Source organism: Phacochoerus africanus, chromosome 1, assembly GCF_016906955.1.
Source record: "Phacochoerus africanus isolate WHEZ1 chromosome 1, ROS_Pafr_v1, whole genome shotgun sequence".
NCBI lineage: Eukaryota > Metazoa > Chordata > Mammalia > Artiodactyla > Suidae > Phacochoerus > Phacochoerus africanus.
Genome location: NC_062544.1, coordinates 186,781,131 through 186,796,478, shown reverse-complemented (window position 1 = coordinate 186,796,478; position 15,348 = coordinate 186,781,131). Strand labels below are relative to the sequence as shown.

The 15,348-nt window shown below is 36.5% G+C and overlaps 1 protein-coding gene across 1 annotated transcript in view; it reads left to right on the top strand.

Annotated features, from left to right (window-relative positions):
* WDR49 (WD repeat domain 49) overlaps positions 1-15,348 on the top strand; it is a 144,135-nt gene that overhangs the window by 45,657 nt on the left and 83,130 nt on the right. Inside the window, 2 exon segments of the mRNA XM_047785863.1 lie at positions 4,915-5,082; positions 7,505-7,653. Of these exon segments, the coding sequence (XP_047641819.1) occupies positions 4,915-5,082; positions 7,505-7,653 (317 nt within the window).

The window sequence follows — 15,348 nt, the reverse complement described above, 5'->3', positions numbered from 1 at the left end:
TTGTTCCTCAGGATTACTTTGGCAGTTCTGGGTCTTGAGGTTCCATATAAATTTTTGGATTGTTTGTTCTAGTTCTGTGAAAAATGTCCTGGGTAATTTGATAGGGATTGCATTGAATCTACGAATTGCTTTGGGCAGTATGGCCATTTTTTTGATATTAATTTTTCCAATCCAGGAGTATGAAATATCTTTCCATTTCTTTGAATCCTCTTTAATTTCCTTAATTAATGTTTTATTGTTCTCAGCATATAAGTCTTTCACCTCCTTGGTCAGGTTTTCTCACAGGTATTTGAATTTTTTGGGGTGCAATTTTAAAAGGCATTGTGTTTTTGTACTCCTTTTCTAATATTTCAGTGTTAGTATACAGAAATGTGACTGATATCTGAATGGTAATCTTATATCCTGCTACTTTGCTGAATTTTTTGATCAGTTTGTGTAGTTTTGGGGTTGAGTCTTTAGGTTTTTCTATGTATAGTATAATGTCATCTGCATACAATGACAATTTTACTTCTTCTTTTCCACTTTGGATACCATTTATTTCTTTTGTTTGATTGCTGTGGCCAATGCTATGTTGAATAACAGTGATGAGAGTGGACATCCTTGTCTTGTTCCAGATTTTAGTGGGAAGATTTTCAGCTTTTCTCCATTGAGTATTATATTTGCTGTGGGTTTGTCATAAGTGCCTTTTTTATGTTAAGGTATGTTCCTTCTATATCCACTTTGGTAAGAGTTTTTATCATGAAGGGATGTTGGACTTTGTCAAATGCTTTTTCTGCATCTCTTGAGATTATCATGTGGTTTTTGACTTATCTTTTGTTAATGTGGTGTATGACATTGATTGATTTGTGTATGTTGAACCATCCTTTTGAACCTGGGATGAATCCCACTTGGTCAAGGAGTATGATCTTTTCTATATGTTCTTGAATTAGGTTGGTTAAAATTTTGTTGAGAAATGTTGTGTCTATATTGATCAAAGATACTGGCCTTTAGTTTTCTTTTTTGGTGGTATCTTTGTCTGGTTTTGGTATCAGGGTGATGGTGGCATCATAGAATGTCTTTGGGAGTGTTCCTTCTTCTTCAATCTTTTGGAAGAGTTTAAGGAGGATGGGTATAAATTCCTCTTTGTATGTTTGGTAGAATTTGTCTGGGAAGCCATCTGGTTCTGGACTTTTATTTGTAGGGAGTATTTTTATGACATATTCAATTTCATTTCTAGTGATCGGTCTGTTCAGTTGATCTATTTCTTCTTGATTCAGTTTTGGCAGGCTGTCTCTAGAAAATTGTCCATTTCTTCTAGGTTGTCAAATTAGTTGGCATCTAATTGTTCATCGTATTCTCTTATGGTTTGTTGTATTTTTTCAGTATCCTTTTTGATTTCACTTTTTTCATTTCTTTTGTTTATTTGGTTTTTTTCTCTCTTCTTCTTGGTGAGTCTAGCCAGAGGTTTGTCAATTTTGTTTACCCTTTCAAAGAATCATCTCTTGGTTTTATTAATTTTTTCTGTTGTTTTTTGAATCTCTATTGATTTTCTCTCTGATCTTTATGATTTCCTTCCTTCTGCTGACTTTAGGTTTGTTCATTCTTCTTTTTCTAACTCATTTAGGTGGTGGGTTGAGTTGTTGATTTGAGATTTTTCTTCTTTTTTGAGGAAGGCCTGTATTTCTATTAATTTCCCTCTGAGCACTACTTTTGCAGCATCCCATAGATGTTTCTGAGTTGTTGTGTCTTCATTATCATTTGTCTAGAAGTATTTTTTAATTTCCTTCTTAATTTCCTCATTGACCCATTGGCTTTTTAGTAGCATGTTGCTTAGTCTCCATGTAGTTAGTTTTCTCTCATTTCTTTTCCTATAGTTGATTTCTAGTTTCATGCCATTGTTGTCAGAGAAGATACTTGAAAGAATTTCTTTACTCTTAAATTTGTTGAGTTTAGCTTTGTGCCTCAGAATGTGATCAATCCTTGAGAATGTTCCATGTGCACTTGAGAAGACTGAATATTTTGATTTTTTTTTGATGTAATGCCCTGAAAATATCAAGTCTAACTTTTGTGTCATTAGGATCTCTGTTGCCTTATTGATTTTCTGTCTAGAAGATCTGTCTATTGATGTGAGTGGGGTGTTAAAGTCTCCTAGTATTATTATATTCCCATCAATTTCTCCTTTTATGTCTGTTAGTATTTGTTATAGGTATCTGAGTGTTCCTAAATTAGGGGCATATATATTGACAATTGTAAAATTCTCTTCTTGAATGGATCTTTTTACTATTAAATAGTGTCCTTCTTTGTCTTTCTTTCTGGCCTTCATTTTAAAGTCTATTTTGTCTGATATGAGTATTGTAACTGCTGCTTTCCTGTCTTGTCCATTCACTTGAAATATCTTTTCCCATCCCCTCACTTTCAAGCTGTAAGTGTCCTTTGCCCCAAGGTGGGTCTCTTGTAGACAGCAGATTGTAGGTTTTTGGTTTTTTTATCCAATATGCCACTGTGTCTTTTGATTGGAGCATTCAGGCCATTGACACTTAAGGTAATTATTCATAGATGTGTATTTATTGCCATTTTAAACCTCGTTTTCCAGTTGTTTCTATGTTTCTTCTTTCTTCCTTTCTTTTAGGTTTAAGTTCTTTTTCCAGCATTCAAAAGATGTTCTGTGCAAGTCATTTTACATGTAGATGTGTTTCTTTGACATGTTTGTGAAAGGAGAATTTGAGTGCAACAACTTACTCCTTCGCCATCTTGATCCCCGCCCCCACCCTGCCCCAGTCATGTTAAAGTATGTATTTCAGAGTTGGAGTTCCCGTTGGGGCGAAGCAGAAACGAATCCGACTAGAAACCATGAGGTTGTGGGTTAGATTCCTGGCCTCGCTTAGTGGGTTAAGGATCCAATGTTGCCATGAGCTGTGGTGTAGGTCGCAGACATGGCTCGGAGCTGGGTTTGCTGTGACTGTGGCGTAGCTGGTGGCTACAGCTCTGATTAGACCCCTAGCCTGGGAACCTCCATATGCCTCGGGTGCATCCCTAAAAAGTCAAAAAGACAAAAAAAAGTATATATTTCAGAGTTAGATAGGGAATATGTTAAATTAAGCTATTGACGTAATGTCAGTATCAGCCCTTAAATGAGTAAGCCCTAGTCACTTTCAGAAGCAATTGTCTTTTTGTTTTTTTGCCCACACCACCACAGCAGGCGAAGTTCCTGGGCCAGGGATTGAACCTGTGCCACAGCTATAACCAGAGCCACAGCAGTGACAGTGCCAGATCCTTAAATCACTGGGCCAGGAGGAAATCCCTGAAGCAATTGTCTTAATATAATAAGCTAGAGGGAAAGATTGTATTGAGCTATATTTCTGCCTCTCAGAATTTCCTCACCTTGAGTAATTCAGAAATTTATATATTCATATATATGCATACATACATACATTCATATGTATATACACATATCTGTATAAAGCAAATTAAATTCTTTCACCAAAATAGTAAAACCATTTCCAAGTTAGTTGCTAATAAGCTAGCCTGCCATTTCCAGCACAGCCAACAACACAAACACCATGGTGCTCATGAAGAGAAAGAACTTAAAAAAAAAAATCATAAAATGACAGAGGACAAAAGACTTCTATGTTAGAGAAAAAAAGGACTTCTTTACTCACAACACAGCAAGCCCCATAGATATCAGCATATTTGTGTGGGTTCCTCTTGATGCCTCTTGAGTCCTACAGAAGCAAAGCAGATGGCTGCAGGTGAATGCCTGCATGCACAGTGGGTCCTGTTAGAGAAGAGGAACCTGGAACTCAGAGAATCTGCATCTTCTACAGTGAGCAGGATGCATGCCTGTCTTTTGCTCCAGAGTTATTCTCAGTAGTAAGTTTGTCTATCACTTGCTGCAAAGAAAGACATGATCTCTACATTCTAAGCTTGTTTCTAATGCAAACACCCTTGACAAGATAGTGTGTAATGAAGTGTGGTCAGGGATTAGTTTCATCAGAAGTTCAGGAATGCTAGTGATTCATTGAGAATTGTATTCCAAGAGTATTATTCTTCATTCTGTGTAATAATACTGATCAGAAACATTTTCAAGAGTTTCTATTAAAGCAATTTTTCTTAAGCTGTACAGAGTTACAACACCTCACTTTGTGTGAAGCCCAAACTTGGTTTTGAGGTCAGTTCAGAAATCATTCACCTTGAGGGCACAAATCGTGGTCTTTGCAAATTGCGAAGAGAACTGCCTTCTAAGCATGGCGGGCATGGTGGTTTGAAGCTGGTGGAAGGGCAGCAATGTCTTTTTGACCTTGAGTCTGACAGGTATGCAGAGGACTTTCTGACAAAAGGCAGCAGGGTCACTTTTCATGCTTGGGAAGTGGGATTTTGCTCCTCATCTGGTACTAGATCATCAGGAACAGGGAACAGCCAATTGACCTGGGCTTCCACCTGTGTTTGTGAATCTTGGCAGAAGCTTCGAGTTCTGGCCACCTCACTCTCAAACATTCTAGACAAGTCAAAACATAAATTAACCAATAGTTTGGGCATGAGATGGATGTTGAAAGCAGCAAAGGGCTGCTAAGCTCCTGTTTGCCTTCTTCAAACCAAAAGGAAGAACCCAGCATTTTGGCCACTTATTTAAATCTCCAGATGCCCATATGATGATTATGATTAATAGTCTTCTACCATGTATTTTAATGTTAAAAAAATTTAAATTATCTTTAGGGGAGGAAAAGTCTGAATGCAGATTTTGCTATAACTGTTCGGTGTGAGTTTTTTGGTGGGAGAAGGGGTTAGTGAGGTGGTTTCTAAGTGTCAGGTTGTGCCACCATAATCTGAGTTTAATTTTTAACTTAATTGTATTCAAAAAATTCTGTTTTGTCTTTATCTTGCGAAAAATCAACAGAAGATTGTTTTTCTTTTCTTTTCTTTTTTTTTTTAAATCAGTTACTTACAATGCATCTTTAGATGCTTTTATTTCCAGTACAACCAGCAATACCAACACTGTGGTGCTGGCTTGGAGAGAGAAAGCCAAAAAACATCTTAAAATGACATCCTTCAGCATTGCCCAGGGCATTCATGCTTTTGATTACCACTCTCGGCTCAATTTAATTGGTATGTAAAATAAATCATGATAACTATGAGGGACTCATAAATAGTCTGGGATGCATATTTGTATGCATGGAGCCTCTTTACTTTGCTGCTTTATTGCCAGAGAGACCAACTCGGGCAGCTCACATTTTATTACCTGAGAATGTCTGATAATGATGCATTATGATGTGTAGCATATATGAACTACATTGGGGTGAAAATATGAGAAAGTGCCCCAGTGCTTTAATGAGTCTTTTATTAGAATTGGTGGGGAATGTAAAATGACCTAAAGAAAAAAGACTATTTGTGCAGCTTCTGCCATCCTGCCATCTTCCTGATGTCACTAAATGCTTAAACCAAAGACATTGTTTTCCTTGTGTGCATGTGTATACACACACACACACACACTCATGCACACACGCACACATGCATGTGCACACACACACTCACTGACTAGAGAAATGAAAACTGTAGAACATTTTTCAATCACCTTTCAGAGGACAACCTCTAATGCTTTTTGAAAAATTTTAGATTTCTCCTTTACTAAAGGAGAGTTCTTTTTTTAATGTAAATTTCAGCTGAGCAAATAAGCTATAAAGATCAGGCATTAACTATTTAAATAAAATATTTAGAAGCTTTGGAAGCTGATAACGATATATATGATATTAGTTTATTTGAACTGTAAAAAAGTGATGAGATTTTATTAAAAATTAATAGGATAGTTATAGACAATGAAATACATGGCCTACAGACTAAGTCATATTAACCCTCATTAAAAAATTATTTATAGGTATTCCAGTGGTGGCTCATGGGTTAATAACCTGACTAATATCCATGAGGATGCGAATTCGATCCCTGGCCTCACTCAGTGGGTTAAGGATGTGTTGTTGCCGTGAGCTGTGGTATAGTTCACAGATGCGGCTTGGAACTGGTGTTGCTATGCCTGTGGCCTAGGCTGGCAGCTGCAGCTCTGATTCGACCCCTAGCCAAGGAACTTCCATGTGCCACAGTTGAAAAAAAGAAAAAAAAATTATCTTTTATATAAATAGTATTGATATCAGCTAGGGGTCTGAGTCTCCAAAATTCCCAACAATCATAGCTGACAATCATGGTAAAAGAGACCTTGATTTTGAGCTCAGAAATATGCTAACATCAAACTTTCAAGGAGAATTGTAGATTTATTAGAGAAAGCTGGAGGAGTTAGTGAATTGAGTTTGGAAGGACTCAAATATTAACCAGTTCATTGATTAATTATTTCAATCCCTTTATAATGACCCCTACCTTGTTTCTGGTGCAGTGCTGGAATTACGTATTACTGTATTCAGGGTAAAATTTGTCATTGGTCTTACTAATCTCATACTATGGAATAAAGACTTGAAACAAAAGTAGATTCAGTTTCTCTTATTGGTATAACCCTTACACTGGGGTATTAATCAAAATACGGATCTGACAAGTATGACAACTCTGTAGGTGTGAGTAAGTTCAGCTCCACAGTGGACCTTAAACAGTGCGGTAGCAGAGAATAATCTGCCTAGTTTCCCCCATTCGAAGAAGCACTATGCCCCCAGTTTTTGATGTGATCCCTGAATATAATCAATTTGTGTTAAAAAAAATACCTTATTCTCTCCATAGAGCAAGTCAGACATATATTTCTGCTGCTTGTTTGTTTGCAAATACTCAATTATTTCTGTGACAATGAAAATAATTGATTTCCTTATACTTTGTCATTAATTTGGAAACTTTAAATATTATTTTAATTATCTCTTCCTACTGGTCTGCATTCCTAAGGCTGTGCTGGCTAGAGAGGGGAAACATTGGCACTAGGAAGAAGGAGACTTTCTGCCCTACCAGTTGGGCTGCTGGTTGCTTTTTTTTTTTTTTGCTTTTTTATGGCTGTACCTGCAGCATATGGAAATTCCTAGGCTAGGGGCTGAATCAGAGCTGTAGCTGCTGGCCTATGCCGCAGACCACAGCCACAGCAATGAGGGATACAAGCCACGTCTCTGACCTATACCACAGCTCATGGCAACACTGGATCCTTAACCCACTCATCCGAGGCCAGGGATTGAACTCAAATCCTTATGGATACTAGTTGGATTCAGGTTTGTCACCACTGAGGCACAGTGGGAACTCCAATTTTTTTTTTATTTGCTTTTTTAGGCTTCTGGTTGCCTCTTAATGAAACTGTCTCATCCTTCCACCCCTCACAGACTCCTTCTCCCCACATTCTTCATTTCAACTATGTCCAGTGACATAGTTCAACTATGTCCAATGTTCTGCTGTTGGACAATGATAAGGTTGTCCTTCCTTCCAGACAAGGGTGCATTAGTGTTCAGAAGGCTTTTATCAACCTATAGTGATATACTATGTGATATGCTCATTTCAAAAAGAAAGTTTTGTTTTCGTGTTCTTAAAAACATTTTTTTTCCTTTCTAATTCTGTTTAGCCACTGCTGGCATTAACTATAAAGTTTGCCTTTGGAACCCTTATGTTGTCTCTAAGCCAGTTGGTGTCCTTTGGGGTCACTCTGCCAGTGTGATAGCCGTCCAGTTTTTTGCTGCAAGAAAACAACTTTTCAGCTTCTCCAGAGATAAAGTAAGTAACAGTGTGAATTTAATTTATTTAGTTCTGCTTCCCCAGTTTCTATCCAAATTTATCCTTGGTTCGAAGTTCCTCTTAGACATGGTATAGGTTTTTAAAATATAGTGACTTACGACTATGTTTTTGGGAATCTATATTTTAAAAAATATATGAATGGTAATTTGGGAATAGTCCAGGGCGACTGGACAAGGTATGTCATTAAAAAAAATTTTTTTAAACCATGTGCTCATAGACTTCATTCTTATTTTTGGACTCTCAATGGGTCACACTTTGAGAGTTTCCAAAGCATTCACTAATCTAGTAACAAAACAAAACAGAAATGGGAATGAGAAAATGGTGCTTTGATAAGATAGGGACTAGGCACCTAGGACTTAGGTCTGTTACCTATTGTTGCTTTGCTTTTGAAAAGGCTCAGTAAGTTAGACATCAAAGTTAATCTGAAGACTTATCGAGTACTTTAAGAACCTTTCAATTATGTCTGTCACTCCATTCAATTTGATAATATTGATGTAATATTATAAATATGGTGGGAAAAATATTATATCGGAGCCAGGTAGTCCAGGTTGAATCCCGGCCACATTATTTACTACTCATGGCCCCCAGGGAAATTTCTTAATCTCTGTTAATCTCATCATTTCTTCCTCTGTAAAACTGCTGTTTTTCATAATGTCTCATGTAGATCCAGTTGACATGTGATAAATTTCAAGACATGTGGTTGTGAAGAGGAGGATGGGCAGTAGGCTTATTAGGAACAGCCCCTGAGAGTTTTTTCAGTGGGTCTGACTTTTAATTTTATTCTAAAGTGATATGTGTATGTGTGAAAATTATATAGAAATAATATGAGTTCATTTTGAACTCTTTAGCCTCACCCCACAATGTAAGTCCTGCTAAACTTGCTTATTTTACTGTATTACCTATCAGACTGTAAATCTCCCTTTGGCTGAAACTTCACCAATCAACTGCCAATTCCATCACATGTTTATCAGCCTCACGTCTATCTCTCAACTGCCACTGCTCTAATTCAAAGTTTCATCCTCTTTTGAATTATTATCTTTTGAATGATCTCATCCAAAACATTGCAAAGCTTTCCTAACATGTCTCCCTTCTTGCATATTTGTCTGACTCCAGTTTGCCCTCCATCCTGCTAATTAAATGGTTTGTAAGAAAAATTTTTTAATACCTCCCCTCACCCTCATTCTAAGTATCAGCTCTGAAATTCTCAAACTTTTATAGAAAGCCCTCCCTCAGTCTACCAGCCCCACCTCACTTTCTGCTTTTCTCTTCCATTCATTTGATGCCACAGACTCCATCAGATTTTGGCTGTTCCTACCATCTGCCCTCTTGGCTCTGTGGTGTGTGAGCTTCCTTCTGCTTTCAGTTTTCTCTCCTCCATGATCAACTGGCAAATGCCTGTTCATCCTAGAAGTTTCAGACCAAGGTGTTTCTTTCCTGCAGACCAAGGTGTTTCTTTCTCGGTACTCTCTATACTCTCACTGCACCTGTGAGTCCTTCATTAAAGCATGTGTTTCTGTTATACTGAAATTGTTAGTTGGCTTTCTTAAGCAGGGTCAGTATCTTTTCAGTTTGTGTACTTGGTATCCATCACAGAGCTTGGCACAGTGTAGGGCTTGTTCAGTGACTATTTGTTGACAGCTTGAAGTGAAGACATTATTTTGAATCCTAAGTACTAGAGAAACTCAGAATGAAAACTGTTCGGGAGTTCCTGTGTGGCTCATGGAGTTAAGAACCTGACTAGTATTCATGAGGATTAAGGTTTTTTTCCTGGCCTCATTCAGTTAAGGATCTGGCATTGCTGTGAGATGTGGCTGTAGGTCATCGGTGAGGCTCAGATCCAGCGGGGTGTGGCTGTGGTGTAGGCTGGTAACTGCAGCTTTGATTCGACCCTTAGCCTAGGAACTTCCTTATGCAAGTGTGTCCATAAAAAAGAGAAAAAGAAAAAGAAAAAGAAAAGAGAAGAAAAGACTTTTCTGATGCTTTAGTCTTATTTTGTTGTTCTGTGTTTTGAGATCTTTTACCTGTTTTTACTAACTCCCATTATGGAATTTAATGCAATCGGACATACATACTCAAAGGAAGGTTGTATATGTATACTGTATCTTTCACTAGGTTTTGAGTGCTCAAAGGCAAAGATTATTTGCTCAGTACATTTTTTTGTTTCCCAGAATCTAGCACATATTAATGTACATTAAATACCTGTTGAATAAAGCACGAAATAATGAAATTATCAACTAACTGATAGAATTCACAAGGTTAGGAACGCAATCTTTTCTGGATTGTGCCGAACACATAGTAGGTCCTCAATAAATCTTAGTTAAATGAACAAGTCTTTATCAAAGCTAGATATGAAAGAAATAACAGTTATTTTATCATTACAGAATTCCCTGAAATGTGTTACCAGTTTTAAAGCAAGTAAAAAAATGTTCTTAGAGTCAGAATTGATTGTGTGTAACTATCATCAATGTTCAGACTACCTGGCCTCTTGCAAGGCAATTTTATCATTCTGTTTTTGCTTTGACTTTTAAACCATTACATTGTAATAAAGCTTGTTATGCTGTCTTTCACATTAGTCTAAATCCATTTCACTTTGATAAATGCATAATAATCTTAGCCTGTACATCTTCACAACAAACAAAAGGGCTTTCAGCTACTAAGTTAAGCTTTTGCTTTACTGCCATAAAACTCTTTTGGATATTTTATAAGACTAGGGTTAAGTTAGGGAACAAGGAAAATGAAAGAAAGCATTCTTTTTTCAAAGAGCCTTTAATTGAACTATATTTTGGTCAATGAATTGCTAAATTAGAGGACTGCAGATCTAAGCAATTTATATCTAAATATTTTTCTCCAAAAATGATCTGAGGCTTTAGTTCTCTTTTGAAACATGGCTCTATTGCACTTTCCAGTGATGATTAAACAATAAATTCATCCCTATAGAATATGGTATCACACTAAGAAATAGTCCAATTGCATTTTGTCTTGAACTCCTAAATTGTCTCAGAAGATGGAATTCACTGATGGTGAGGCCCTTGTGGGAGCAGGTAACTTGATCATTTAGAGGGGGAATTACCATGGGAAGTAAAAGGATTTTCAGAGCCTCTGGGACATTTCTTTGCTGGGGGGTTGACATTCCAGCCAGAGAACCTGATTAGGCTTTTCTCTTGCTCCTAACTCTTCTCTCATAGGCTACTCATCCTGATTTGGCCACCAGAATCAGATCAAATTGTAATTTAATCTTTTGTTTGAGGTTTTGATTTTCCTGAGACTGGTTTCTGTTTTGTGGACCCAAGGTTGGAAAGGAAAATACAAACTTGTGCTGGTGACTAGCTCTTGCTTGTGTGTCTTCCTTTTCCTTTTGCTTACCCTCCCTGCTCAACTTCCCTCTGTCCATCCAGAGACAAAGCCATTTTCATTTTGTTCAAATTATGCAAGTAAACAGATTAATGCTTTTCTGTAAAAATTACAAATGAGAAAGCAGGTAGTACTTCCTCACTGCCCCTTCAAATCATTCTTTCTCTGAAGAAATAGCTATTATTATTATTATTATTAGTCTTTTGTCTTTTTAGGGCCGCACCCATGGCATATGGAGGTTCCCAGGCTAGGGGGTCTAATCCAAGCTGTTGCTGCTGGCCTATGCCACAGCCACAGAAGTGCCAGATCCCAGCCGCGTCTGTGACCCACACCACAGCTTATGGCAATGCCAGATCCTTAACCCACTGAGCAAGGCCAAGGATTGAACCCGCAGCCTCGTGGTTCCTAGTCAGATTTGTTTCTGCTGCGCCAAGATAGGAACTCCTGAAATAGCTATTATTAACACTTGTTGTGTATCTTCTCATATTTTTTACATAAATTTATATATTATATTGTATTATAATATGTGGCACTGTTATAATTTATTATTATATATACCATCCTATGTGTGTGTACAAATACGTTAGTATTTATTATTAATTTTTATGTAAATGGCATCACACAAGACATTTTTCTGCAACTTTCTCTTCCCTAAACAGTATCTCCTGGAGATCTTTCAGTGTGTACATCTTTCAGTGTACATAGACCTGAACTTTACCTGCTACATAATAATTAGTAGTATGGATGGTCATAGCTTATTGAGTCACCTGTTGATTATGAGATACTGTCTCTAATTTTTATCTTTATACACAACTGTCACACACACAGAAACGCACACATCTTTAAGACGACATAAGTTAATTTCTTTGTGATATGTTTCCAGAGATGGGTCAGTAGGGATTCAATTCCGAAAGGATGATTTATATCCTGAAACATTGTACCAGTTGGTGTACTCATCAGAGGTGTTTAAAGGTGTCTGTTTCCCTACAGGCTTATTAATAGCAAATACTATTATCTATTATTATTATTATTAGTGTGTTCATTCTTTTGTGAATCTAATGAACAAAAATTAGGATGAATTTTCTTCTTCAAATATTTATTGGCCATTAATATTTATTGTTTTTTGTGCATTGTCTGATCATGCCCTTTATGTTATTAACTGGACTTGGGACTTCTATTGATTTGTAGTAGTTTTAAAAATATATTCATTATCCTTTATTGTATATGATGCAAATATATATATCTCTTTTCAGCCTACATCTCTTAACTTTTTTTTAAAGTGATTTTTTTTTGCATTATAGTTGGTTTATAGTTTTCTGTCAATTTTCTACTATATAGCAAAGTGACCTGGTCACACACATTTATATATATATATATATATACACACACACACTATATATATATGTTCTTTTTCTCCATCACAAGTGACTAGATATATTTCCCAGTGCTATACAGTAGGATCTCATTGCTTATCCATTCCAAAGGCAATACTTTGCATCTATTAATCCAAGATTCCCATTGTATCCCACTCCCTCTTCCTCCTTCTTGGCAACTACAAGTCTATTCTCCAAGTCCATGAGTTTTCATTTGTGCTGTATATTAGATTCCAGATATAAGTGATATCACAAGGTATTTGTCTTTCTCTTTCTGACTTACTTAGTGTGAGAGTCTCTAGTTCCATCCATGTTGCTGCATATGGCATTATTTTGATCATTTTATGGCTGAGTAGTATTCCATTGTGTATATGTACCACATCTTCTTAATCCATTCATCTGTCCATGGACATTTAGGTTGTTTCACATCTCTTAACTTAGCTTATGTGATTTTTATCATTCAAAAGTTTTACATTTTTATGAAGTTGAATCTAAGAAATGATTTTCTCTGTGGATCTGGATTTTGTGCATAGCTTAGGGACATGCTCCATACTGCATATTCATAGAGGTGTTCTCCTTTACTTTCTGCTAATACTTTTTCTATTGTAGATTATTTTTTTTTGCATTTAATTTTGCAGCTAATTTTTGCATAAAGTTTTTTTTTCCTACAAATGAATGGCCAAGATTATTTTTTGAGTAAATTGTCTCCCTCACTGGTTTGAAATACCATTGTTATCATCATTTGAATTTACATACATACATGAATTTGAATTTGTTTCTGGATGTTTTACTCTTTCCATTAGTTTAGTTGTCTTTCCCTACACAAATATACCACTGTTTTAACCAGCATAGCCTTATTGTATGTTTTGACACCTGGTAGAGAAATTCTTACTCTGTTTTCCTTTTTCAATTTTAACTATCCTCTGACATTTTATCCTTCTAAGTAAATCTTACAATCAATATTCATGTTCTATAAAAATATTAAGTTTTGGATTGTTTCCATTGAATTTGATAGTTGACATCTTTAAAATATTGAGAAAGCACATCCTGTATTTACCTATTTATTCATTCTTTGAGCTGTCTTTCAGAAAACTGCATGCACAAATTTCCCACTCCTTGTTGAGGTTTTTCCTGTGCATTTCATGAGGCATCTTATCATGATCTTGACTTTTATGGAGATGTTTATAATGGGGATGATCCCACGTTCTATATAACCTATACACTGAGCTTTTAAGTTTGACTTTATTTTTCTAAAACATTTTTAAACAGCCTGGTAATTTTGTATAATCTTTTGTTACTTGCTCATTTAGGGAATTTTGACCTTTAGCTCTTTAATTTTATATTCCTTTCAAATAATTCTAGTGCTTGGAGTCTTTGGTGAGCCAGAGATTTGCTATTCTGGTGATTCTCCCTCATGGTGACTTACTTCTTTTTTATGTTTGGTTTTCTGTTATCATTACCTTATTTCTTGCTGTTGCTAAACTAAGAGCATTCTGAGGCAAGAAATTGAAGATGCTTTCCTCCAGAGAAGATTTCTGTTTGTTTCTGCAGAGTAGCAATGAGAAAAGCTGCTGTCCCAAGGCAGCTGCCATCTCTTTGTGCATTTAATTAACAGTCTCTCCTTGATGCCTCCTCCTTGCTGCTGGTCCAAGGCTTAGGCTCCTTGTTATGGTCTCTTCAGTTATACCTACTGTTCACTGTCTCCACCTTAAGTTTATTTCTTTTTCATCTTTCTTCTTTTGGACCTGTGGAGATTGTATCCAGTCACTGAAGGTCCAGCAAGGCAGCATAAATTATGTTTTATTCAGAGCTATGTTTCTTTGAAGCAGGAAGACCTCCTACAAAAACCTAGTCTGCAGTGATACTGAAACTAGAGTTCCCTTATTCCAGCTGGTTTTCACTTATCTTCTTCAGAGCTGTAACAACTGTAGTATAAATACTGAGTAAGAAATATAAAGATATTTAAAGGATCTAGGTTTCCTTTGTGAAATAAAACAGGAACAGCGATCTTTGAAAGGCAAAGTTAGAAAACTTATTTAAAGACTGGGAAAAATTCTGTTATGTTTTTCAGTGTTATGTGAGTAATGATAATAGCAAAAAAAGTCAATTTAACTGAAATTTTAAAATTCCCCAAATGAAACTGTCGCTCTGAAAAAAGAAAGCCCTTGAAATAAAGTGTCGATATTAGTTAAATTTATTTCCAGACTTGAACTGGGAAATCGATGAAATTTTTGCAGAACAATTCTTAGTGTTAGGACACGTTTTGACTTTTTCAATGTCAATGATAGAATACACAGACACGTAATAGAAATCTGTGTCTTAGAGCTTATGTCTTCTTTCACTTTTATTGAAAAGAATGAGAAAAAGAAGGTAATGATTTTGGTACCAACTTTATTTTTTGTCGTTTTAGGGCCGCACCCAGAGCATATGGAGGGTCCCAGGCTAGGGCCTGAATTGGAGCTACAGCTGCCAGCCTATGCCACAGCCACAGCAATGCCAGATCTGAACTGCGTCTGTGACCTACACCACAGCTCGAGGCAATGGCAGATCCTTAACCCACTGAGCGAGGGCAGGGATTGAACCTGTATCCTCATGGATCCTAGTTAGATTCGTTTCCACTGAGTCATGATGGGAACTCCAATTTTGGTAATAATTTAAAGGGGAATGGCACAAGACAAGATTTTAATTTCTAACTAATATTTTAAGTTGGACTTCAGTCCTGGGGAAAAATTGGCAAGAATATTTCTCAAAGAAAGATATGTTATATGACTTTTAGATAAAATCATTAGCTGAGGTATTCAGTAGAATACTTCTGCTAGCATGTATCATGTCAAACAATATTGCCTTTAAGCATTCACTGATTATGCCTTTGTGGATTATCCAAAGGCTCAAATTCTAAATAAACAGACTTGTTAATACATAAAGGTATGTTCAGGAGAGCCAATGCCCT